The 27,200-nt window shown below is 37.1% G+C and overlaps 1 protein-coding gene across 5 annotated transcripts in view; it reads right to left on the reverse strand.

Annotated features, from left to right (window-relative positions):
- The window catches only part of acaca (acetyl-CoA carboxylase alpha), a 212,370-nt gene that overhangs the window by 60,919 nt on the left and 124,251 nt on the right, over window positions 1-27,200 (reverse strand). For all 5 annotated transcript variants that reach the window (XM_002939656.5, XM_012957825.3, XM_012957826.3 and 2 more), the window contains 4 exons: window positions 23,593-23,862; window positions 22,380-22,477; window positions 18,898-19,018; window positions 17,608-17,718 (listed from right to left, as the gene is read on the reverse strand). In XM_002939656.5, coding sequence (XP_002939702.3) covers window positions 17,608-17,718; window positions 18,898-19,018; window positions 22,380-22,477; window positions 23,593-23,862 — 600 coding nt within the window. The remainder of the gene's footprint in view (window positions 1-17,607; window positions 17,719-18,897; window positions 19,019-22,379; window positions 22,478-23,592; window positions 23,863-27,200) is intronic.

A 27,200-nucleotide genomic window follows, 5' to 3' on the forward strand; every position in this document is an offset into this window, starting at 1 on the left:
ACTTAAATCTTTAACTTAACTTTTAGTATGATGTAGACAGTGATATTCTGAGATAGTTTAAAATAGGTATTTTTTTATTTTTGGTGGTTTTGTGAAGTACAGGTATGGACATAAGTTTTAAAGTACAAGTATGTTATGCAGAATGCTTAGGACCTGGGGTTTCCCAGATAAGGGGTCTTTCTGTAATTTGGATCTCCAGACCTTAAGTCTACTAAAAAGCGCTGTTTTGCCTCCAATAAGGATTAATCATATCTAAGTTGGATAAAGTACAAGGCACTGTTTTATTATTACAGAGAAAACAGAAATATGTTGCAAAATTTGAATTACTTATTTAAAATAAAGTCTATGGGAGTTGACCCTTTTGTTATTAAGAAGCTTTCTGTATAACAGGTTTCCAGATAACTAATCCTATACCTGTATTAAACATTGTGTTTATCCGCTCCTTGGTTTAGAATTTTAGCAGCTAACTGGTTGCTAGGGTCCAACTTACCCTAGCAACTAACAGTGGTTTGAATGAGAGACTGGAAGATGAATAGAATAGAAAGCTAAGCAATAAAAAGCAACAATAACAATATAATTGTAGCTTCATGGAGCAACAGTTTTTTGCCTGCCGTGGTCTGTGACCCCCATTCGAAAGTGTAGGAGGAAGGTAATTATTTCAAAAACTATAACAAGACCACTTGAAAAGTGGCTAAAAACAACACATTCTTTAACATACTAAAAGTAACTTAAAGGTGAAATACCAATTTAAGGGTTACTGTGCAGATTAACAGGTCTAGCAATTATCAGACAAACACACACCACACAACTGTGGAATGACAGTGCTTGCCAATGCAAAATGTGTCGACAAATGAATTGCAATACTGCAAAAACATAATGCTAATTATGAAATGGAGAAAAAAAACTAAATAAAAATTTAAAGACGTCAAAACTATACACATGTAGAAAACTAGCACTACATTAGCAACAAGCAAAAGCAATCTGATGGGTATAAAAAGGAAGAGAGAGTCATTAAATGGGAAATTTATTTCTAACTTTATTTAAAATAAGGCTGCATTTTAGTTAGTAATATATGGGACATACTGTATTTCCCTATGTGCACTACATAAAAGGAGAACTACCACAGACCAAGTCCACTGAAAATTCTTAGATGTGTGTCATAGTCCAATATACCTAGGCCTTTTCAGTAGTCTTTTGCCACTTTGCAGAAAACCATTGAAAACATTTTAGACCTTCTGTTGAATGTAAAGAATGTTCAGTTGACGGTGTGGCGGCCTTTCAGTCTTTGTTCCTGAAAATAATGTCCCAGGTTACAAAATTGGATGCTACATTATTCCCTCAGCTGCCCCCACCCTTCTGTCTTGTAGTATTCTGGGATTAGTAGCCCTTTTTTAGATGAAAAACCTGGTCATCCTTTCAAGCCAATTCAGTTTTATCTTTCACAATACTTTGCAGCAATGCCTCTACAAAACAATTTGTGTTGAGGAAACAATGCATCTTTTGACAGAATGACTGAACCAGAGGTTGTAATTACTGTTTCCAAACATATGACTCTTTTTCAGACCAAAGTGCATTTTTTTTTTCATCCAGGAAAGATAACTCTATTACCTGAAAGATGTAAGCTCCTCGGGACAACAAATACAAGTCATGTAATAACATAATAATTTAGCGAATATGACTGTAAAATAAATTGGAATAAAAATGTATGGATATAAAATAGTCCTCAGTAAGGGCATCTGCAAGAGGACTAATCCCTTTATGTAGAAGCACTATTCTGAAGCTATCATAATAATTATTCAGTATACTGAAATAAATGTGTTATATTTAGGGATGGGCAGACTCAATAGGCCTATCTTGTTACAATAATGGACACTCATGATGAGTGAACCAAGAGGATTATAACCTTGGTGAAACAGGCACAAGCACGGGTGCTAAGCTGTATTTTAGCTTCCTAGTTTCATCAAGCCTCTTTGATTAGCATTCTCAAACACGCCGCAACCATATTTATGCTTCAAATAGTCCTGCAGGGCCACTACATGAAGATTCATATCCAGCATTAATAATTATAATGCCTCTTTGAATGACAGGGATAGCACCTGCTGTTTTAAGATGGCTGATTGCTCTCGCAGGGTTATGTTGGTTAAAGACCTGAAATAGAGGCATCTTCAGTGAGCCAAAGAATTATTGCCTTTTAAACCCTTTCATGGCAGAGAGAGGACTTGAACAGTGTGCAAAGCATTTGGTCACACAACACTCTAGAGCTGAAGAGCTCATGTACTATAAAGGCAAACATTAATGCAAATGTATTATTGTCTAACTGATGCATATGTAGACTATGAAAGAATACAAATAACAAAATTAACAAGTTTAAGACTTTTCTAAGAAAAAATAATGTACAAACACAATGCAATATACAAATATTTCCATTGTTTAAAATAATTCTTATGAAGGTTTTCTTAGTAGCAGTAGTACAAATCTTTAGAAAATTACATCATCACATTCTTAATTCTCAGGTTTTTCTTTTTACATCAGATTTCTTTGTTATATTTGTCATCTTGTGGATGCAAATGTAATGCATACCATTATTAGAATATCTGCAATATGTGCTCTAAGCAATCCACAAGCCATTCCCTTACTTCACTGAGTAGACATCTATTCTTGCCAGCATTCCACCACATGCTATAATTGCAAGTAAAGTTTCAAGATATACCAAACGACAAGACTTGAGCATAAGTGCGAATCACTTTACAGTGTATATGAAATCAGTCAATTTATGATCCTCTGGATCTGTAGCATCCCAGCAGAAAATCATCACTAGAATGTGACAGTGGATATTATGTTTCCCCTCAGTAATAGTAATAGTAAATCAGTCAATAAATTAATATTTAAGTTTTATCCTGTGGATGTGTAGATGTGTATATCAGTGTTGCAATATAGAAACTGCAAAACGGTAACTGCTTCTGTGTTATAAAATAAGATACTGTGTTAATAATAATTTGAAACATATGTGTATTTTAATACTGTAGAAATATTGGAACCAAAAAGCCTGACCTTTATTTGTAATTGACTGAACACAGGGAAACAACTTTAGAATGATCTCAGATGTATGTTTATATCATTTTGGTAGAAAGGCTATAGTTAAAGGTAAAAAGCACCTTGCCCAAATTACATATTGTTGCAGTACACTGGTTCAGTTATCAGCAGAAGACCTAGGGGCTGATTCATTAAAACACGAGTTCAAATCCCGAATGGGAAATATTCGGATTGGATACGATAATTTCTGAAGATCGCAAATATCACTAAAATGCTTACGAAAAAATCATATTAGTCACAATAATATGGTACTGGCAATCCGAAAGTCACTAAATTTTAGTACCGAACAATTGTAAACTGCGGCAGAACCTTTCCGAATTTTTCGTGCAAGTGTACAAAAAAAGTCGCGCAAGCATACAAGCACAAAAAATCGGCAAAAATACGCTCGGACCGTTTGAATGAATGCTCCGAGCACGATTGTCTTAATAAATCTTCCCCTTAATGTTAAAGTGTCAAACTTATGCATTGAGATGTGGAGCTTTATAGTTTTATAGTTTAAAAATTTAGCTTGGAATGGAGTGCTGAATGATGATCATTATTGCATAAATGAAGGAAATATACATCTGAGAATATAAGTATTGTGTATACTGAAATGCAGGTAATAAAGGCTAAAATGGGCAACTGATTTGATGCAAGATGTACACTAAATTGTACTGTACTCTATACTTCCATAATGGAAAGGGATAAGAAAGAAAGAAAGCAAATAAAAGTACAGGTGCTGAAGTGACATGTGGAAGAAATGTGAGACAACAAAACAACTTAGCAGGGCATGCAGTGGATACCTAAGATGATCAAGCATAAGGAATGCTAAGTTTTACACAAGTAGAATAAAATGGATAAGAAATAACTGGATGACAAAGAAAATTAAAAAAAAATTGGGATATGCTAACTCGGTTTCAACTTGAGCAAGTAACTTTAACTTCCCTATACCAGTAATCTTTCACAAGAAAAGTCTGAAACATTGAGTAAAAATGTTGAATACTGGATATAGAGGGTTAAAAGGGCAACAATGTATAGCAAAATGATACATAACAATCTGTTTAACCTAGGTTGAGCCTTTAAGAATAAGTTTATAGAACCAGATAGATAAGCTATGCAAAATCACAATAGGTTCCTTTGATGGGTATAGTGATACTGCAGCATGTTTGAATACAGCAGAGTAACAATAACTTTAGAATCACAAAATCTATTTATTCCTTTAATAAATTTGTTTTCAACTACAAAAAAGTGCTAACATATAAAAGACATTTAATATTTTTAAAGGAGTTCTAAATTTATCCAAAGGAAATAACTGAAGCACTATCCACATTAACATTTGAAACCCATGCACATGTAGCATGTACTCATGTACATGCAGTATAAAAACTGGATAACACATGCATGAGATTCTTCCAAGTGATCTTGTGTGAATACCCTGTGTTGGCTTATCTGTATTTTTAGTAGGTTCATTGCCGTATTATAGGGAATAACTGCTTCACTGAGTACCCTACATTGCTTCATAAACTGTCAAGTTCTGCACAATGTAATTTTTCTGTACATCCCAGGATTGTTTGTTCCTACCTTTTGTCCTGTCTACAGGATTGTCATGTACAGATCTCCCTCTCTGCACATAGTAATCAAAGGTCAACTTCTATTTTCTATGTCCTATTGCATTTTGTACTTCTCAAATGATGCACTGAAGCAAAAACACAACTTGCAATAAGAAAAGATGATCTTATGTGAAAGGGACACACAGTAAAACAATATTGTGCTTCTCATTCATCAGTAAAATTAAACTACTAAAGAAATCCTCCAAACTGCAATTAGACGTATGTATTTGAACCGCTTGAACCCTTTTAAGCCACCACATTTAAATAGCATTATATAATATACTAAGGGGCTGATTTACTTACCCACGAACGGGTCGAATGGAGTCCGATTGCGTTTTTTTCGTAATGATCGGTATTTTGCGATTTTTTCGTATGTTTTGCGATTTTTTCGGATTCTTTACGAATTTTTCGTTACCAATATGATTTTTGCGTAAAAACGCGAGTTTTCCTATCCATTACGAAAGTTGCGTAAAAAGTTGCGCATTTTTCGTAGCGTTAAAACTTACGCGAAAAATGCGCAACTTTTCGCGTAAGTTTTAACGCTACGAAAAATGCGCAACTTTTTACGCAACTTTCGTAATGGATACGAAAAACTCGCGTTTTTACGCAAAAATCGTATTGGTAACGAAAAATTCGTAAAGAATCCGAAAAAATCGCAAAACATACGAAAAAGTCGCAAAATGTTCGTTTTCAAGTCGGAACTTTTCCAATTCGGGTCGGATTCGTGGGTTAGTAAATCAGCCCCTAAAAGTATGGGACCAGTTATCTAGAATGCTCGGGACCTGGGGTTTTCCAGATAAGGGATCTTTCCATAATTTGGATCTCCATACCTTTAATCTACCAAAAAAAAAAAATTTGAACATTAAACAAACCCAATAGGATTGTTTTGCCACCAATGTGGATTTAGGCAGCTTAGTCTGGATCAAGAGAAAAAGATCATTTTTAAAAATGGAGTCTATGGGAAATGGCCCTTTCGTAATTAAAAACTTTCTGGATAATGTCTTTCCAGATAAAGGATGCCATACCCCTATTACAAGTTCATCTTTTGGTTTCTAAAAGAGCAACAAAAACAAACAGAAACCCAAGCAAATGTATTATTAAGGGGGTGTTCATTCAACTTATTCAAGTCTTTGCTAAGCTATTTGTTAGCTCTGGGGTTTTATGCAGTGCCCATGCCACGATGGGATAAGAACTCATCAATAGTACTACTGCATTTCCAGTGGAAATCCAGAAAGTTGAATTATACAACACGCTAAGATACTTTTGCCTGAGACCAGTCTAGAAACAGTAGTTGCTATCTTTTCGATGATAACCTGTGATAATAACATTGGAAAGCCAACATATTGCTCTGTAGAGGCTAAACAAGCAATCCTTGGGTTTTCTGCTTATGTTTAATTTCAGCTTACCACTTTCTAATGCTTGCATGATTTATCAAATGCTTTCGTAGAATTTCACATTTTATGTCTGTTTATTTAATCATCTCTTTAGCCAAGCTCAAGGTCATGACATTTCTTCAGCTATGAAATTGTAGCCGAAAATAATCCAAAACCAGAAAACAAGTTAGTGGAAAAGGTATACAAGCTGAGACTAGTAAACCTAGTCTGCTGCAAGTTCTGAAAGGGGACTTGAAATTGTTCTAGACCAGTGCTGTCCAACTGGCGGCCCTCAACCCCCCTCTGTGTGGCCCCCCACCTGTCTGGCTGCTTTGATGTCTTAACTTTGTGTTACCTTTAAATGGTATCAGTACTGAGATTAACTGGCCCCCTGCATGGTTCTCACCTCAGATTCAGGTTGTAATCCCCCTGTATTGTTTAAACATGTAATCCCCTGTACTGTTCGCACCTTTTAAATCCTGCATTGTTCACCCCCTGCAGTGTTCACCCCTCAGGCTCAGGCTATAATCACCCACATTGTTCACCTCTTCACACCTCAGACATTGTATGTGCTGCCTGGCCTATGCTGTCTGTGTATAGGCAGCATAGGGTAGGCAGAGTATGGCACATAGGCAGCATAGGGCAGGGAGGGTATGGCATCCACAGGCAGCATAGGACAGGCAGAGTATGGCACACACAGGCAGCATAGGGCAGGGTGAGTATGGCACACACAGGCAGCATAGGGCAGGCAGAGCATGGCACACACAGGCAGGGTAGGGCTGAGTATTGCACACACAGGCAGCATAGGGTAGGGAGAGTATGGCGCACACACAGGCAGCATATGTCAGGCAGAGCATGGCACACACAGGCAGAGTAGGGCTGAGTATTGCACACACAGGCAGCATAGGGCAGAGTATGGCACACACAGGCAGCATAGGGCAGGCAGAGTATGGCACACACAGGCAGCATAGGAAAGGCAGAGTGCTGTCTGTGTGTGCCATACTCTGCCTACCCTATGCTGCCTGTGGGAGGTGAACCTGGCAGGGGTTTGTTCTGGGAGTTTGATAGCAGTTGGAAATAGCCATTAAATGGTCCCTAAGGTGTGTAATTATATGCTGGGGGTTGCTGTGATATCCACAGGGGAGGAGGAGGAGGCATATGGATTTAAGGGTGTGTCTTAATATGACATAATATAATTCTTTAACATACAGTGGTGTGAAAAACTATTTGCCCCCTTCCTGATTTCTTATTCTTTTGCATGTTTGTCACACAAAATGTTTCTGCTCATCAAACACATTTAACTGTTAGTCAAAGATAACACAAGTAAACACAAAATGCAGTTTTTAAATGAGGGTTTTTATTATTTAGGGAGAAAAAAATCCAAACCTACATGGCCCTGTGTGAAAAAGTAATTGCCCCCTGAACCTAATAACTGGTTGGGCCACCCTTAGCAGCAATAACTGCAATCAAGCGTTTGCAATAACTTGCAACGAGTCTTTTACAGCGCTCTGGAGGAATTTTGGCCCACTCATCTTTGCAGAATTGTTGTAATTCAGCTTTATTTGAGGGTTTTCTAGCATGAACCGCCTTTTTAAGGTCATGCCACAACATCTCAATAGGATTCAGGTCAGGACTTTGACTAGGCCACTCCAAAGTCTTCATTTTGTTTTTCTTCAGCCATTCAGAGGTGGATTTGCTGGTGTGTTTTGGGTCATTGTCCTGCTGTAGCACCCAAGATCGCTTCAGCTTGAGTTGACGAACAGATGGCCGGACATTCTCCTTCAGGATTTTTTGGTAGACAGTAGAATTCATGGTTCCATCTATCACAGCAAGCCTTCCAGGTCCTGAAGCAGCAAAACAACCCCAGACCATCACACTACCACCACCATATTTTACTGTTGGTATGATGTTCTTTTTCTGAAATGCTGTGTTACTTTTACGTCAGATGTAACAGGACACGCACCTTCCAAAAAGTTCAACTTTTGTCTCGTCGGTCCACAAGGTATTTTCCCAAAAGTCTTGGCAATCATTGAGATGTTTTTTAGCAAAATTGAGACGAGCCTTAATGTTCTTTTTGCTCAAAAGTGGTTTGCGCCTTGGAAATCTGCCATGCAGGCCGTTTTTGCCCAGTCTCTTTCTTATGGTGGAGTCGTGAACACTGACCTTAATTGAGGCAAGTGAGGCCTGCAGTTCTTTAGGTTGTCCTGGGGTCTTTTGTGGCCTCTCGGATGAGTTGTCTCTGCGCTCTTGGGGTAATTTTGGTCGGCCGGCCACTCCTGGGAAGGTTCACCACTGTTCCATGTTTTTGCCATTTGTGGATAATGGCTCTCACTGTGGTTCGCTGGAGTCCCAAAGCTTTAGAAATGGCTTTCTAACCTTTACCAGACTGATAGATCTCAATTACTTTTGTTCTCATTTGTTCCTCAATTTCTTTGGATCTTGGCATGATGTCTAGCTTTTGAGGTGCTTTTGGTCTACTTCTCTGTGTCAGGTAGCTCCTATTTAAGTGATTTCTTGATTGAAACAGGTGTGGCAGTAATCAGGCCTGGGGGTGACTACAGAAATTAAACTCAGGTGTGATAAACCACAGTTAAGTTATTTTTTAACAAGGGGTGCAATCACTTTTTCACACAGGGCCATGTAGATTTGGAGTTTTTTTTCTCCCTTAATAACGTAAACCTTCATTTAAAAACTGCATTTTGTGTTCAATTATGTTATCTTTGACTAATAGTTAACGGTTTTTGATGAGCAGAAACATTTAAGTGTGACAAACATGCAAAAGAATAAGAAATCAGGAAGGGGGCAAATAGTTTTTCACACCACTGTATGAATGATGGTTGATATCCCTGCAGCGACCATTGTGATAAAATGGGTGTGGTTTGAAGCGGGTGTGGTTTAAAATGGGGGCGTGGCCAAAACTGGCTTCCATTAGCGGCCCTCCACCATGTATGCGAGAGAAATTCCGGCCCTCGGCCCTGCAGAAGTTGGACAGCACTGTTCTAGACCATTGGAGCTATCGACTTGCTCTGAGTCCTGAAACTCCCTGGCCAACGCTCCTTTACAGTGATGTAGGACTGCACAATAGTTGTCTCTACTTGGAGGTGTAATAGTAGAGGGTATCATGTTATGGTTGCATAACAACTACTCTTGTCCTGCTCCTGTCTGAACCTTGCATACTTGAACATTGTACGCAAACCATAGAAAATGCAAAAAATAACACTTGTGGGCTAACTAATTGAATAGTTCTCTTTTAGAATGATCCCTTTAAGGCAGGGATCCCCAACCAGTGGCTCGGGGGCAACATGTTTCTCACCACCCCCTTTGATGTTGCTCCCAGTGGCCTCAAATTAGGTGCCCATTTTTTAATTTCTGGTTTGGAGGCAAGTTTTGGAAGCCCAGAGACACAGTTTTTCTCCAAGCAGAGTCTCCTGCAGGCCACCAGTCCACATGGGGCTACCAAATAACCAATCACAGCCCTTATTTGGCATCCCCAAAGAACTTTTTCCATGTGTCTGTGGCTTACCAACACTTTTTACAAATAAGTGTGGCTCAAGAGTAATAAAAGGTTGGGAATCCCTGTTTTAGGGCACCATTGACACTGTGTTATTCTGCAAAGTCCTTTGTTCTAATTTCTAAAAAAAAATCCTTATCCCAATATCAAAAGACTGTGTAAAGAACCTTACAATGGTCACTTAAAATTCTGCATATTTCTGTGTAATTGTTGGAGTATTTGTTTCAACCCCTGTACTGTTGCCGAAGTTCTAACTTTTTGTAATCTGGACTTACCAGATATTGATCTTCTGTTTTGAACATTACACTTTTGCAGTAAAATTAAATAAGTTTCTGAAAAACTAATTAATTTATTTTTGTGCAATGGGTATATGCAATGGGTCTGTGCATGAACATATGTGTGCATGTGTGTGTATGTGTTTGAGTCTGTGTGTATGAATGTTTGTGTCCAAATTACCTTTGCAACCAAAAATAACCAAAGTTTTTTGGCTGTTGGGTTCACTGATCCTCATTTGAAAGCTGGAAAGATGAGCAAATGATTAAAAAAAAAAAAATAAAAAAAAAAAAATAAATTAAGACCAACCAAAAAGTTGCAAGGGACTGGCCAATCTATAATCTTATCCAGTATATACTAATAATATCTCAAAATGTAGACTAATTACAGATAAATGGTTAGAGAGAACTATAAGAAGGGTAACAAATAATGGTTGCGCTTAGCATTTCCCAACATAAACTAACTTACCGCTAAAGTAAATGTGTATTTTGTGGCCACAGTGGTCTTAGTGACTGCAAGTGTAGAAAGGAGGGACTGTACATTTTCTTTTTGCAAAGCGCACTTGGATGAAAACCTTGAATACACAAAGCATGCTACAATGATGTAGTAGAGAGTAAAGAACCAGAGTAGATGAGTATTTCAAGACCAGATGTTACACTGCAGCCACTCACAAGAGACACCAACAAATATGAAGATTTACTCTGCAGTTAAGACTATATAACTAATCAGGATAACTGAACAAAGGAATAAATATACCAGTTTAATGGTTATGTTTATTGTCACAACCATTTGCTGATTTGAACTAAAAGGTCAATGTGCAAAAATGGAAATCACTGAGATTGTGGAAACTAAGGTCAGCAAATGGCTTTTTAATTGATGTTGCTGACTCTTAACAGTAAAAGTTCACTGAAGTCTATTAGATCCTAATGGTAAATATCAGTAACACTTGCACAGGATAGAGTTGATAGTTTTGCATTATTAATCCTTCCCTTTCAAAAGTACAGGCCTTTAAGTTCAAACATTTCTTTAGGGATTCTCAGTCATTTACAATAACATCATGATGAAAGTTATTGCCTTGTATTACAATGGCCTTTCAGTTTAACAGACAGCTGGTTTTACATATTAGAACATTTAACAACCTAGATGCCAAATAATCTATAATCCCGCTTAATCTGACACAGAGGTGGGGAAAGGACAGAAGCATATTGCCAATTGTAAAATGTGGAAAATGGATGGTAAAGACTGACAAAGGCATTATGTGATATTTAACCCACTCATCTCTTAATAAAAGTCATGTTGTGGGGTGAGGGGAGCAAAGTATGTGCTATTTTTTTTCTTTGTTTGTTTTTAATCTGTCTCAACAAAAGTTTTCATTAGGCAGGCCATCTCCATATCATTTTTTTTTCCTGCCTGGGGCCCCATGCTATTTCTATGCAAATAACAACCTTGTGGTTTATATTTTATTATTTCTACAGGAGCTGCAGTGACATGACCTAAGATGTGTGTGCGGTGTATTGAGAGCAGGAGAGAGAGAGCAAAAGAGAGAGGGAGAAACAGAGCGAGTGCTCAGTGAGGTGTAAAAAAATATTGTCAGGAGTGAAAGAATAAAAAAAAATGTGCAGGGATAATGTGTTTATTTCAACCCCCCCTCCCCTTGTCCTCTCTCCACCCCCTCCTCCTTCCTTTCCATGCTAGGAAGCACCTTTTAAAATTCATTGGACGTCAGGCGATCATGCACAATCCATATGCTTTCACTTTATCATTTGCATTTTATGCCTCCTGGCTTTTGATGTGCTGATACGTTTGATGCAGCCAGTAGAGGTGCATTATTATTATTTCCGTTTTTAAGGGGGTCAGCAGGTTCACCACAAAAAAAAACAAACAAAAGGGGGAAGATGGGAGAACAAAATCTGGATGTGTTCCAGCCCCTACGTTTATTGAGGGGTAGTGCATTGTAAACCAGTATAGCTAAAGTAAAGATTAAGTCCAAATAACACAAGAATCAACAGAAAAGTATGAAAATACACATTTACTCTAGGCCATATACTTATGTATACTATACATATAAGCAGAACACAGAGATCTTGTGCTTTTCCCATTCCACTTCATAGCCTAAAGTGCACATTTTCTTTCCTTATGTAAACCAATATGTGATGTTGCCTAAGGTTTTTAGAGAAAAAACTATTCTAGTAACTAGGGAAATGATAATAGAGAGAATCCTTTGGCAAAAAATCACTGCTAATCACTGGAGTTCATATAGCCATAAGGTCATTGTACCTATGTAACAATTACCACACAATATAAAATCACATAAGTAATCCTGCAATGTACGCAAAAGAGACAAATGAACACACGGTTACTCTCAGAGGACAGTTAATTGCATCACGTAATAGCCAAGTGTGTAGAATTCAAAGAATATATACGAAGAACTGAAACCAGACAAAGCAAAACCGTTTTCATACTAATGAAACCTATAAATCCTTTCACAGGGCATAAAACTGGACTTGGACCTGAAATGCACGCAACTGAGTGGCGGCTTAATGACAGCATAAAAAATATTCTCATCTCTGATCAACTTGCATCATAGAAATGTACATTGCTGTGAATAAGTTGGGTGTCTCTCTCTCTCTCCCAGAACAGTAACAAATAGCAAATTCATTTTCCTGTGGTTAGGGTTTGCAGCCACAAAAATTACATTTAAAAAATAACCATTTATGTTGGGATAGCTAATGTTTTTTTTTCAAATACATACAGGTTTTACTTGGTGCCACTGCACCAATAAAATTAGTCGTAATTATGAATACCAAAAGTAAAGCAAGTTTACAGACTGAAACACAAAAGAAATATAATTCCTTTCTAAAAGGGCTTATAAACTAGATGGGATATTTCTACTACATGGTATCTCTTTTACAGGCTCAGCATTGAGTTTACAGGTCCTCATGCTATTATTATGGCTTTTGAGAGGTCATTTTTTGCATTTGTTACATACATTTTATTTGTTATTAATGTCTAGGTACCCCTGCTGATAGGTTTTGAAGGGTAGAATCTGAGATCCAATTCTGATACAGTGTACCAATTTAATAAAAAGGTTCAGAAGTGCCATCTCCTCCAGATTTTAATGTATTCACTTTCACTTCCAAGGATGTTTGCTTTCTGATTTTAAACAGTACAGTGAAAGCGCAGAGCTGGTTTGTTACCTTAAGCTACTAAACTAAACTATAATAGAAAGTCCAAGGCTTGCCTTAGAATTAAAAACATTGATTGACTAAGCCACATATGTCAAACACAAGGCCGGCGGTCCGAATTCGGTCCGCCTGGCTGCTTTATGTGGCCCTTGGTGAGTGTGTCTGACCATCCAGCGTGATCCACTTCCATCTCAATAAAAAATTCGGCCCAGAGCATAGCCTGTGTTAGATTTTGGCCACCTTATGTGATTGAGTTTGACACCCCTGGAAGTTAATATTCTACTTTCATACTTCTCGATAAACAAAGTTTCCTGCCTCCTTCCAGTCTAGCTGGGGCTTGCCAAATAAGATACAGCAGTCTAAAATTCCTTTCTACTTTTGTCACAATACAGCCACCATGTGATATGGAAAATTAAGGGAATATAGAGTATAATATACCCTCCTTCTGTAATTTTAAAGTTAACAAGGAGTTCTGTGACCACATAATATGCACTGTGCTTTTGGTAGACATATTATTTACATAACCTGTATTAGTGCACTGCTATGGGCATTAACGTGGGAAAGCACCTATAGTAATACAGATATGGGATCCTTTATCCAGAAACTGATTATCTAGAAATCTCCGAATTATGGGAAGGCCATGTCCAATAGAGTCCATTATGGGAAACAATTCATTATTTTTTTATTTTTTTTGGACGATTCCTTTTTTTCTCTGTAATAATAAAAGAGTACCATGTACTCGATGGCAGCTGAACTGCATGAATCCATATTTGTAGCAAAACGATCATATTGGGTTAAAGGACTTAAGGAATGGAGGTCCAAATTATGGAACAATCCCTTATGCAGAAAGCATATATTTGTACTGTGTGACTGCCCCTTTCATTTACAATGATTTAAGTTACAGTGTGATTAATTGTATTGTAGAGATTATAAAATAAAACATTACTGTATCCATTTACCTTTTATAATCTTCCCAAAAAACTACTAATAACCTGGGAGGAAAACTCTATAGCTGCAATGTATTATTTCTAAAACGGCAACAGAGGTGTAAAAGTGTAGCCATTAGTGTTCCTTTACACAGCATTGCTGTGCTCTGCACTTCCCATTGGATTAAAGATTGCGCCAATTGGTTGCCAGGGCTGGTTATATTTGGGTACAGGTATAGGATCCCTTGTCTGGAATGCACGGGACCTGGTCTATTCCGGATAAGGGTTTTTTCCGTAATTCAGAGCACTTTTACCAGTTTGTTTAAAAGTTGGGAAAAAAACACAGTATTTTGACAACAACAGCTTTTATTTGAATAATGTATAGCCCCTTCTGCAACACTCCTATTGCAAATGGCCAGGGGTTTGGGCATAGTGATTGCAGAGTAGTTTCAGAATATCCTAAATTTTTCAGTGCCACCAAAAACACATTGAGAAACTAAACATTTTGACATAAGAATAATTAAGTCATGGATGGTACTGCTGCCATTTCTGCACCAATATAAATGGGTATGTTTAACAACAGGGAAAAATATCTTTGTCAGGCTGAGGAATTGGGGCAACAATTAAACATGGTAAGTGGGGGTGTTTCAGTTTTCAGTGCATAACCAGGGTCCTTTGCACCTACATGCCTCCATCCCTGCAAGCCCTTAGCTTGATTGAAAAGGTACCGGTACTCAGCTATGTTGTGTAAGGCTGGGTCACACACTTAAATTATCAGGGGGGGAGAAGCAGAGACCAAAAGTCAGTCAACTAACAGTAAATTAAAAGCATCTTACAGGTGAGCGAGTGGGAGGCTGTAACCCTTGACCTGCAGCTCCAACGCACAGCTAGGAAGACAGCTTCTTGTGGCAGCGGGGAACCGGAAGTCAGCGCATACCACAAGAAACTGGGGGAGTTTAACATCGGTAAAAGTTCTCTGCTTGTTCGCATGTTAAAAGGTTACTGAACATGCGATGGCTTTACTCATTAAAGGATTAAATGTCCGGATTTTGGAGCGGATTGCCGGATCTTTTTTTTTTGAGAGACCAGATGCCGGATTTTGGAGCGGGCCCCCCAGAATGCCGGTTTTTGGAGCGTGCCGGATATTGGGACGCCGGATAAAGGGTCCAATACCTGTATTTCAAAATATTAAATTCAATCATATTTTCAACAATTCCAGCACTTCCAGCACAAGCCACAATCAACGCAGAAAAGCCCAATAACTAGCTTACTGATATTTACATATTCAGGTGGCTTCATTTACACTGCATCTACTGCATTCCCTTTCAGTTGCCTCAGTTATATTATTATTATATTAGCTGTTTATAAATTACTATTGTTAAGGTTGACATAAACAGCCAACCTTTTGTTTTTGCTGTTACTTATTGTAAAATAAAAGGCAAGTGCCATATTTTTAGCTTATGTGTACCTTGGCCTAAAATGGTCTACTTCACCTTCACTGCTTCTCTGAAAATCAATGGAGGCAAAATGTGCTGTGACAAAAATATTTCCAATTATAAGCTCAGGGAAGAAGCCTACTACTTAGCTGGCAATGCATAACATGGAATTCAGAAAAATCAAAACTTGTATATTCTTAAATTTGCAGTCAGTAAGTGCCTATTTTCTACTTTTATTGATATGCTACAGACAGGCAAATGGCATTTACACTTCAGAACTCTGGTATGCGTTGCGTTTTAGTTCTTTATTTCTGTCTCATCTTGGGTATTCAAATATGCACACTTTCAGAGGTGTTTTGTGCTGCTACAAGTGAACTGTTTTGCCATCAAAGAGATAATGTGAGCAATTTGAAAAACAACATAGGGCTTTTCATGCCTAACACATTAACCTAAAACAACCCAAACAGCTATAAAATATGAAGGAACACATTCTCAGATGTAAAAACACAATGATATCATTCTCCATTTTCTCACCACTCTTCACATAATTACAAACCTAGAAAGAAGCCAGCGCTTCAGGTTTTGTAGAACCAACAAGGGAACCATCTGAAAATTTTTTTAAACAATGATTATATGGAATACTTAAGCACTAGGACATCCCGAAACATTCTGTAAATCTATAAAGATTAGTGCAAAGTGCAGACTTTATTATAATTAGTTCCAGGAGCCTTATTTCTGCTGCCTGTTTATGACACTTGGTCTCAAGTTATTTTGCTGTGTTATCAGGTGCCCAATTCTATAAACAGTTTTCTTTAACCCCCTCTAAAGTTAACTTTCTCTGCGACCAGTTTTATGGCTCTGTGAAAGGTTACTTTGCTCAGATCAAATGTAATCACTGAGGACCTAGTTAAACTGTGACATTGCTACGTGACAGACTGGTACCAAAATTCAGTGCTAAATTGCATTGCTTTGCAATCTGTTATAATGAGATGTGAACATATTGCTCCCTAGTTAGGTACATTAATATGCTGCATTACAATGCTTCTATTCCAACACATTAACACATAAGTTTATATTCCAAAGCTCTAACACATAGGAATCAGGGGCTAAAACCACTGAGAAACTAGACTAAAAACAAGTATGTTGTATTACTAACAAAAGCTTAGTCTAAAACATTACATTCTTCCAAATGCTCATTAACAGTGTGTGGTTCTGAATATCCACAGAAAGAAGAGCTTTGAGACCCAAATACTTAAAGGAACAGTAACACCAAAAAATGAAAGTGTATAAAAATAATTAATATATTATGTACTATTACCCTGCACTGGTAAAAGTTGTGTGTTTGCTTCATAAACACTACTACAGTTTATTTAAATACCCTGCTGTGTGGCCATGGGTGCAGCCATTTAAATTGAAAAAAAGGAGAAAAGGCACAGGTTACTAAACAGATAACAGATAAGTAGCATAGATTCCCATTGTATTCTACACAGTTATCTGTTATCTTCTTATGTAACCTGTGCCTTTTCTCCTTTTTTCAATTTAAATGGCTGCCCCCGGGGCTACACAGCAGCTATTTCTATTAACTATAGTAGTCTTTCTGTAGCAAACACACAACTTTTACCAGTGCAGGGCAACAGTACATTATATTTTAATTATTTTAAAACATTTTTATTTTTTAGTGTTACTGTTCCTTTAACTACAGTTTTCATCACATGGGCTACCATTAAACAAAAAGACTGTAGCAATCTGAATAGCCAACCTTTACCAAACACTACACTAGAAAATGCAAATGCTACCTCATTACAACAAATATTTGACTATAACTCATTTCAAACTATAGGAAGGCTGCCTACAACCTAGGGTCATTTATCCAAGCTTGTCTCCAAGTTGTCCATAGAGATCTTGTTCTGTCTGAACGGATTAAAGAATCAGGAGCAGAATTAGATGCCAAAATTGTTCTAAAAGATTCTTAATGGCATACATGCTTTTCTGTCTGTCTGTGATTTTAAAGTGTAAAAAATGCTAAAAACTGACCAGCTCAAGACAATCACCCGTTTCCGGTAAGTAATAAAAACAGGAACAAATTACAGAATATTGTCGTAATTACCATTAACTGTTTTCTCTGGTGATATCAGGTGACACTCTAACACAAAGGACACAGTCAGTACTGAACAAAAATCCAAAGAGTGAAATCTAGTTTGAAGGTGCTATATTAACTTACTTTGTTAAGAGCCCCTGCTCCTGTCAGGATGATATGTGAATTTTCTACCTGGATTGTTCGTTGACCCAGTCGAACTAAATAGGCTCCAATGCCAATTGCACGACATGTGACCTGGACAAGACAAAAATAATAAAAGTGCTTATCTTAATTCTTTATTGCCAAACCCTTTTCAACATGGACAAATGTTACATGTACAATACAACCCAAAGGTATGCATTTTGTTTATCTTTTTCCAGCATACAGTCCACAGTATGTAGTGTGCCAATTGACAGCTGCAGACAAACAACACAAGGAGAAAAATATCAGCATTTTGCAATCTAAATGGATCCTATGAAATCATGATAGAAGGAGCAATTATGAATGAATAATATATAATCATACTGTGCTTTGAAGTAAGGCGCTGCTGGTTTGGATGTAATTGGTGTAATGGAGACATATTAGATATATTTAGTTTGGTTTACATTTAGCACTGCATCAATCCCATCATTTAAATTAAACTGGACATTTTTCCATTATGATGCATAGCAAAAAGAAAGCAGCGACATGTTTGCTCTGAAGACCTGCAAAGCATCGGTAATGGAAGACAGGATATAAATGCACGCAGCATTTTATTATTATTATTCAAATATGTATGGAAAGATTTTTTAAAGTAGCTGTGAATAACAGGTTTTACTTGTGATTAGCAAATCTCTCCCATTTTGCTTCGTGAAAAAAATTGCACAACGGCGGAAAATTTGCGATATGCAACATTTTTGTTGACAATTGTTTTTGGCGCTCGTGCCAACTGTTTTTGACGTGAGTCTTTTTTTTTTTTTTGTGAATCCATGCCTGCTGAAAAATTTCACTCATCACTAGTTTTTACTCCTCCCTGCAATATGTTTTATAATAGAATTAACACTTAAAAGTTAATATTAACACAGGCTTTCCAGGTTATTCTTGTGCAACCCTCCTTTTCAACCAGGATGAAGTGCCCTGCAGTTGTTTTAGTCTAACCCACATTTCCATAGTCTTAAAACTGGCTACAAGCACCTGCAACAGTGCTCCTATTTTGTTTATTATTCAATTAGAACAAAACCTATAGGGGGTGTAGCGTGAGAGTCTTTCATACCAGAGAAAAATTCCTGTATTTTCTTGATACAAGTACAGTACACAAAAGTCTAAGCATATGTAAGAATGTGCCTATGCTAAGCATAATTCTTCTACTGGGCAAAGAGGCCTTTTATAACTATGTGCCTATATGATTACAACACCCCCCCCCCCTTTTCATTAGTTTCCCTTTTGAAGATTTACCAGATTGATGGTGATGATTTCTTCATAGGCTAAAGAGGACTCCCCAGCAATCATGCCAGATCCTCTGAGGTTTTCCACTCCAAGGCCTTCTTCTTTGCCAATAATGTCTGTTATCTTATATCTGATAGAAAAAAATAAATGTTTTAAATACAATTTGATTTTGGAAATCCATGAAGTTTTTTGTTGATATTTTAGTGACATTATATTTCTGAGGCAAGTCTCTAGCACTAACATTTGGAAGAGGGCCTAGAAATATCCAACAAGTTTCAGTCACTGTAATCCAACATCGAGCATGACCACCTGGGTTTATAAATGAATCAGTGGAAACATTAAATGTTATATTAGTACTATTGTGATTTAAATTTTTACAGTCAACATGATAACAAATTACTTTTGTAAAGTTACATATGGTGGTTTTAAGGTAGAAAGGATTGAGCGGCACAGAGCGCCATTGAATATACAATGAGTGCATTTTGATGCAGGTACCTTTATTAAAAGTGATTTAATGCACAACTCACTGCAGGGAAAAGTGTGCTTGCAGATGTAAGTAAGCCCTTATATATTTAGTAACTCTTCAATGAGATGACCTAGTTGACAACAGTGTAAAATTCCCAGACATTGTAAACATTTAAGAAAATACACATTTCAGAAAGACAGCTCTGGAAATTAGAATACAACATTATTTTAAGGTAAAAGTGATTTCTTCATCCATATTCGAATTTGGCAGAACACTTATTAATGAGTCACGCAGCTAAATACAACTAAAGTCATGAAGGTGTAGCTATACTTCATAATAAAGAATTTACCCTTTTGATGTCATTGATCCTCTTACATTAAAATTGCACCTCTGGCATTACACTGGGTTAAAGTGTCTACAAATCATTGTTTTAATCTGTAGTTAATTTCTACTGACACCAATTTGAATATGTTTCAACAGCTACTCTTTCTGAGATAATAAAGAAATTTACAGAGAGGTGATGAGACATGAAAAAGAAGAGAGGAAAGGACTACAAACCCAGCACAAATTACTCTCATTTCATAAAGACCTTGCTTCCTGTGTCTTCAGAAAATCTAGGCCCTCAGGGATAAATATGATTGTATCAAAAAGGGGTTTATAGTCAACAAAGGCCATGAAAGTGGCTATATCAAATGGCTATACTTAAATAATAATATTGCTAATGGTATTATTTTTTTTTCTGTGTGTAATGAGTGCAAACCCCATGGTATACACAACAGAATGAACTGGCTACTTTTTAACTGCACCAGGGCCAGAGGAGATAAAAGTCTGGCAATAATGTTGATCTGCACAATTGGTTTTAATGAAATATTTTTATTTATGAATTTAATGGCTCCAGTTCCTGGTCCCCCTTTTGACTTTTTTTTTAGGAAAATCAAGTGTACATATACCAGGTGGCTACTGCAAAACACTGTGAGAGGATTTGTGTCTTGTTGTAAAGTAGCCACTTATATGAAGATCTGATGAGGTTATACACACATCCACAAATACATGTATGTATATAAAGGGAACTTGTCATTTAGAAAAGTCCCTCCCCTTAGCACTTGTTTAATAAGTATCTGGGGTCTTGCTGTACTCTGAACCTCACATAGATTAAATATCCATCATGACGCAAAGGGCTCTTTGCAACATGTTCCGCACAAGTATGGGGACAGGTAAGGGGTGGGTGGGGACATCTACGTGCCTCCCCAACCCATCTATCATAGCACTAATAAATGCAGGCATCACTGCATTAATGCCAAAAGAGCAGGTTCTTGCACTCAGACCTGCGCCTCTGGCTAGTTACCTGCTTTTACCGACTGTTTCTTTTTTAACTTTGCACCAAGCCCTGTTCAATTACCCCTTTTTAACCCATTGAGACCTTAAAGGAGAAATAAACCTTAAAAATGAGTATGGCTAGCAATGCCATTTTTTAGATATACTGAACTTATTGCACCAGCCTAAAGGCTATGCATCTCTTTAGTAGTAATTATCCAGGCCTTGAAGTATGACATTCTCATGCTCAGTGTGCTCTGATCAGCTGTTGAGAAGCTAAGTTTAGGGGTTGTTGCAAATTATCAAGCAGAAAATGAAATCTGCCTGTCATAGAAGCTAGTGCTACAGGGCTGATTATTAAATTTTGATGCAAACTGCACTGGTTTCAAAGCTGTCATTTCCTAGCCATCTGTATTATTTACTATTCAGCCTTTTATTGTGCCTTTTATATTGTGTACATACAGTATATTGTGCATATGTCCATAAGCTTAGTAACTGACAGCAGCACAGAGCATGTGCAGTGAAACAGCAGAAAAGAAGATGGGGAGCTTCTGGGGGCACAGATCTTCCCTGCTAAAGGGCTGCGGTTGCTTAGGCTGGTACAGAACCCCAAAACATAATGCACAACATTTCTGCCCTATTTATTTAGTTATGCTTTAGTTCTCCTTTAAGTTAATGAATGGGCAGCTGTATAGAACCAACAAATTTTAATTACAATTACATTATTACTTGTTTGTCCACTGCTGCCTTTCAACAATTACATAAAAAAAATATATATATATGTGCCATATGCATATACCATGCTTGTACCCAGATATGTTTATAATGTTACAAGGAAATCGCACTGAGATTTCAGCCTTGCATCTTCTTGCCTAAAATCTTGGAAAATGAAAGCTAAAGAATCCTAGTAGAAACATTACCCTACATTTAGTTGGAGTAATCAATTAGTCCGGACAGACCACTAATATGAAATAGCTCAAGCTCACGTATGTATAAAGTCATACAAGTATTATATAGTATCATAGGTTTGACTAGAACAGATATATATTTTCATTAATTTGCACAACTTTTTTGTACATTGCGCGACAAAATCATATTTGTCACAACAAGAACGAAAGTTACAGAATTTATTCAAGCTTCAGTATCGTGACTTTCTTTTGGCCAGGTTGGAGCTGCAGAGTGCCATTGAGTCATTTGGAAAGCTTCCCACATCATGCATTGAAGTGTCAAAGTCAGAAAGCAGTTTGCACCGTTTACGATTGCAAACGATCGTTTCAATACGAAAATTTCGGAACTTCCGGATCGTAAGTAAGAAATTTTTGTATTCGAACAAAAAGAATTTTCATGACATTTGCGATCATCAGAAATTATCGATTTCGTGATTCGGATTCATACATTAGTGAATCGGCCCCATAGTGTCAAATTTGTAACAGAAAAGTAACAGCAAAAAAGATACCAGATAAATTAGTGGCAATCCTGCTCCTTTCAAAGTTTATGACCTCATACACTAAACCATTATTTGGACTCTGAACCCTCAAGCACAATTGTTTCAATATATTAAACAACAGAGGCACAAGGAATACTTTTAAATCTCATCCCCTTTGCCTTTGTTTACACTTGGCTATGGCATTCAGAACTTTGTATAGAGACTAGTCTCTAGTGGAAAGGGAATATTAAGTTCTGACCTTTTTAGTTTAAAAAGGTTATTTACCTGGATTCACCTTCATCCTCCACATGTTCACAGTGTACAGAATTCAGAGCGCTCACCTTCTTGTAATCTTGGGGTGTCAAATATAAGTATTTAAAACCCTAAAAAAGGAACATACAGAAACTGAGAAAAGACACTGGAGGGGGAAAAAAGAAATCGGAAGAAAGGCTGACCTTTATTTAACATGACTTAAAACAGGATGTATTTTTGTACAAGTGGTACATCTCCCTCCACCAGCATCATATCCTACATGATCAAGTGGCACAGTCTGTCCCCAATCATCTTTTGCAGCACCATGCAGAACATCCAATACACCCGGTATCAAGCTACAGTCTATATCTTCCCGCCCTGCACTGAGTGTTATGGTCTCCATGGTATACTGTATTCCATGTGTCCTGTGGTGCAGTGTGTCTACTCCTCCTAGAGACGGGTGGCACAGTAACACAGTAAGTCAGGTTGCAACAGACACACGCCCACTGAGTTCAACCTTTTATGACTATATGAAACCTGCCTAGCTGCTAACTGATCCAGAGGAAAGTGAAAAACCCATCTAATGCCTCTCCGATTTGCCTCGGCGGGAAAAAAAACCCCTCCTAATTTACTCCAAGATGGCAATCACACCAGTCCCTGGATTAACTTTCTACTAAACCCTGTATTTTCTCAATTGCTGAAAAGCCATTCAACCCCTACTTGAAGAAATCTAATATATGTGCCAATATAACTGAATCAGTGTCATATCATACACTCAGAAGAGAGCAATGTATTGTGGGAGATATGGTTTTCTATTGCCAGAGGTGATGACTCGCTAGCAGAGGTTACTAAGTGTAACAATGATGTGACCCTATTCCAGTCCCTCCCACCCTGCTGAACATTCACACAGGCTCATCTGGAACATAGCCATGAATTGAATTAGGAAAAATAGCAATTTTCCATGAAATCATTCAGAATTTGTAATTGAAATATTGTGAAAAAAGTTGCTTAGACATCTTCTATTAGCAGGCTGATTTTTATATTCTTTGGTTGGAGACCCCATTAAATGCTGTTGGGAACAAAATCCTGCTGATATGGTTTTCAATTAGGATTCCTGACCATGTAGCTACATTTTTTTTTTTTTTTTTTTTTTTTACAAATTATACATTAAACATTGTTTTAGGCATAGGTACAATTGCTATTTATAATAACAGAATACTTTTAAATCCTCAAAAGAAAGACTTACTTTATAAGGGTCAGCGGGGTCTTCCCATGCGACATGAAACATATGGCGGATCTCTTCTGCTAGTCCTATTCTTGCACCACTGTTTGCCGCAACATATATTCTAGGAATCCCCTCCGATCGAGAGAGTTCTGATGCTCTTAAGTATAAAAGATCCTCTTGTGGACCAAATGAGCCAATCTTATAAGTGATGTCATTTCCAATAACTATGATGTCACGGCCATCTGGATACTCTGGACTCTTGAGGGTCATTTTCCAAGCCACCATACCAATCTATAAGAATTAGGAGTTCACATTCTTGTTAAAAAACCTTTGCTTACCTTGTACAATTTAAAAACCCTCCTTAAATTGCACGGGCACATAAATAAGCATTTTCTATGATATAAAGATTAAGCCATCTCTAAAATGCATTTTGCTCTTGTAATATATATTTTGAAAAAAACAGCTATATATACATGGTCATTCTCCTACATAAAAAATGATCATACCAGATGCATTCTATACTATGTTAAAACAGAAGAAAAATGTCTTCCTCAACATTTCTAAAAGAAATAAAAATTAAATACAGATCATCATAATAAAATTGAACATGCGCTTTGATGGAAATCCTATCACACACATTTTGGTTGCGGTACATCTAAAATCGAATCACATGTAATTAGAAACAGCAAATAAGAATTTGTGGTACAGGGTTTCAAGGCAATTCAACAACATAAATATAACAAAACAGATAATGCATATTCATTTAGGCAGAAATATTCCCTGCTTATTTGTGGCAAAGAAAGAACTTTCCAGGAATAGTTAAACAAACAATTAATTAAAAATGCCATTTCAAAATGGGGAATGTGCAGGTCGATCCCTGGATTCCATTTAATACAAAGGTATGATCACAACAGGAAAAAGAACCCCTTAATGTGCGGACAATAAAATTGCTTTAGAAAAATCTATACACAGTTGGGATTTTTTTTATATCACAATGAGGAAGGCATTCTAACATTCATTCCTGATGACTTTTAGGGTGGGCCACACAGGTTGGCACTTTTATACTAGAGGAAAGATTTGAAATAAACAGCCGGTGGATCAATAATAAGCTATAGCCTATGGCCTTGGAGTACTCTTCAGTGCAATTTATCTCTTTAAAGATCTGTTGTAACTCTGACCGTGGCACTGCAGAATGTAAATGCCTCACAACATAAGGGGCACATGACTATTATAAAACATCTTGACTTATTGCCCTTTACACCCTCAAGAGTCACATCTATGACAACTGGAACATGAGTATGATTGAAGTGAACACTTTTGAAAGTGCGGAGATGTCTTTTTTTGTACTCTAACTGGAATGAGTTGCTCAGGAGGGTTGGTTATCACTAAACCGAAGAAGGTTCATGCAGTCATTTTGGCACTGGAATTAGAAAACAACACAGGATTCAAAAGTTGAACACAAACCCACAGGAGCTCTCTAAAGCCTTTTTTTGGGGCGCAATTTAAGTTTGATTGAAGTTTTGAATTATAACCATTATCAATGGTTCATTTCTAAATGTGTTTCACATAATGAAATCAATTTGTGATAGAAAATCTATTGTTAATTTAAAAAGGCTTTCAATATAAATTTCATAACAGTATCATAAATAGAATGGTGGCATTAACAGGCTTAACAATCCCTAATGGCTTGCCCATATTTTTATCGGTTTTATTGCTCCTTGATTTGTTGGGGAGTCATACATTTTGTAAGGTTAAATAAAAGGGGCTCAATATTAAAGAGTCAGTTAAACACTGTATGTTTTTTTCTGTGGTATGCTAAATGTAATGCACACAGGATCTTTTTTTTTTTCATTTTTCACACACATACAGTATACCTTTATATAAGAAGGTTCTTAATTCTAAAAAACAAAAAAGCTGAAGACTTGGTGCTTCATGATGTTATCAGTTATAATTGGTGCTTGGTGATGTAATTTGTGTAACGACTCACTGAAACTTGTGTCTTATAGCAAATAATATAACCCCTGCTGTAAAATATGAATTAGAAATGTTTTATATGTTAACAGAACTCCTCAATGACTTATAATATCCTTATATTTTACAACAAGTGGTTCATTATTCGCTATATAACTATATAAAGCACAAACATGTTCTGCAGCAGTGCACAATAGTAGAGTGAGGTAAAGAGGCAAGATCAGGAGGCCCTTAACAGGTGCCAGTGGATTATACTGTATCATGAAGAAATGCTAGGCTAGTATAATTTTCTAAATGATTGTTTAAAGGAGAAGGAAATCATTTTGGCATTTTACTGCCAATAGATTAGCCACAATAGTGCAAGCTAGAATGTTTTATTTATTCTGCAGAATGCTTTACCATACCTGAGTAAACAGCCATAGAAGCTCCCTTCCTTTTGTTTAAGAGCTTCCTGCTGCAGCTTTAGCTGTTGGTAGTATAGATCACATATTCTGTTGAAAGGGGAAGTGCGTTCTTATGAATTCTTATGGGAGGGGGAAGCAGGAGAAGAGAGAGAGGAGAGAGCTCTTGCCCCGGGAATAAAGGATTTTTCTGAGAGAGGAAGTCAGATACCAAAGTACATGTATACACAAAAGACAAGAAATCCTGTCTTTCTTTTGATAGAGGACTCAGTGGAAGCTTTACCATGCCTGAGTAAACAGCCCTAGAAGCTCCCTATATTTGTTTAAGATAGCAGCTGCCATTTTAGCTTTGTCTCTGTAGCATCCTGCTGCTGACAGCATAGATCACACACTCTTATGGGAGGGGGAAGAAAGCTGAATAGATTCCAGCGCCAGGAATGAAGGATTTTTTTGAGAGAGGAAGTCTGATACCGAAGTACATGTGTACACACAAAAAAAACAAGACATCCTGTGTTTCTTTTGATAGAGGACTCAGTGCAGCTTTTCTGTGAGTGCTTATGGCTGTACATACATAGACCTCTAATAAAGTTTACGTAGTTTTTACCTTTCCTTCTCCTTTAAAAGCATAGGGTTTGGGAAATGTCTGTAGAAATATGGAAGGGAATTCCAGAGAAGGGGTGAAGCTCTAGTGAAGTCTTTAATGAAAGTAAAAGAAGAGGTAACGGGTGAGATGTTGAGGAGTAGATTATATGAAGAACTGAATGAGAAATTTGGTTAATAGTTGCAGAAAATTTGACAGATACAGGGTAGACCAGTGTTGCAAACTGCTTTGAAAATAAGGGTCAGCAGTTTAAAGTCACTGTATTAAATATATATTTTGTTTTCCCAAATAATTGATTAATTTTTACTCCACCCATGAAAATGAGAAACCAAGAGATGAAGACCTTAACAAGCATTAAAGTAAACATCCTTAATGTTCAGCTAAAATCTTTATTTAAAATTTGTGTTAACTACAGGGCTTCTTTTACACCATACATAATCACCACATACCTGATGTGCTTAGCCAAGGGTAAAGGACATATTATATCCATTACAAAAGTGGGGTAAGTGCAATTGCTAGGTTGACAGTGAATTTATAGGGGCAAGTTTCCAACCATTAATGGGTGTGCTAATCTGTCTGCGAACAAACATCCATATACCTACATAAACACATAAAACATAAATATATATGCATGTATTTTGAATGTGTGTCATGCC

The sequence above is a fragment of the Xenopus tropicalis genome, chromosome 2, assembly GCF_000004195.4.
Source record: "Xenopus tropicalis strain Nigerian chromosome 2, UCB_Xtro_10.0, whole genome shotgun sequence".
NCBI lineage: Eukaryota > Metazoa > Chordata > Amphibia > Anura > Pipidae > Xenopus > Xenopus tropicalis.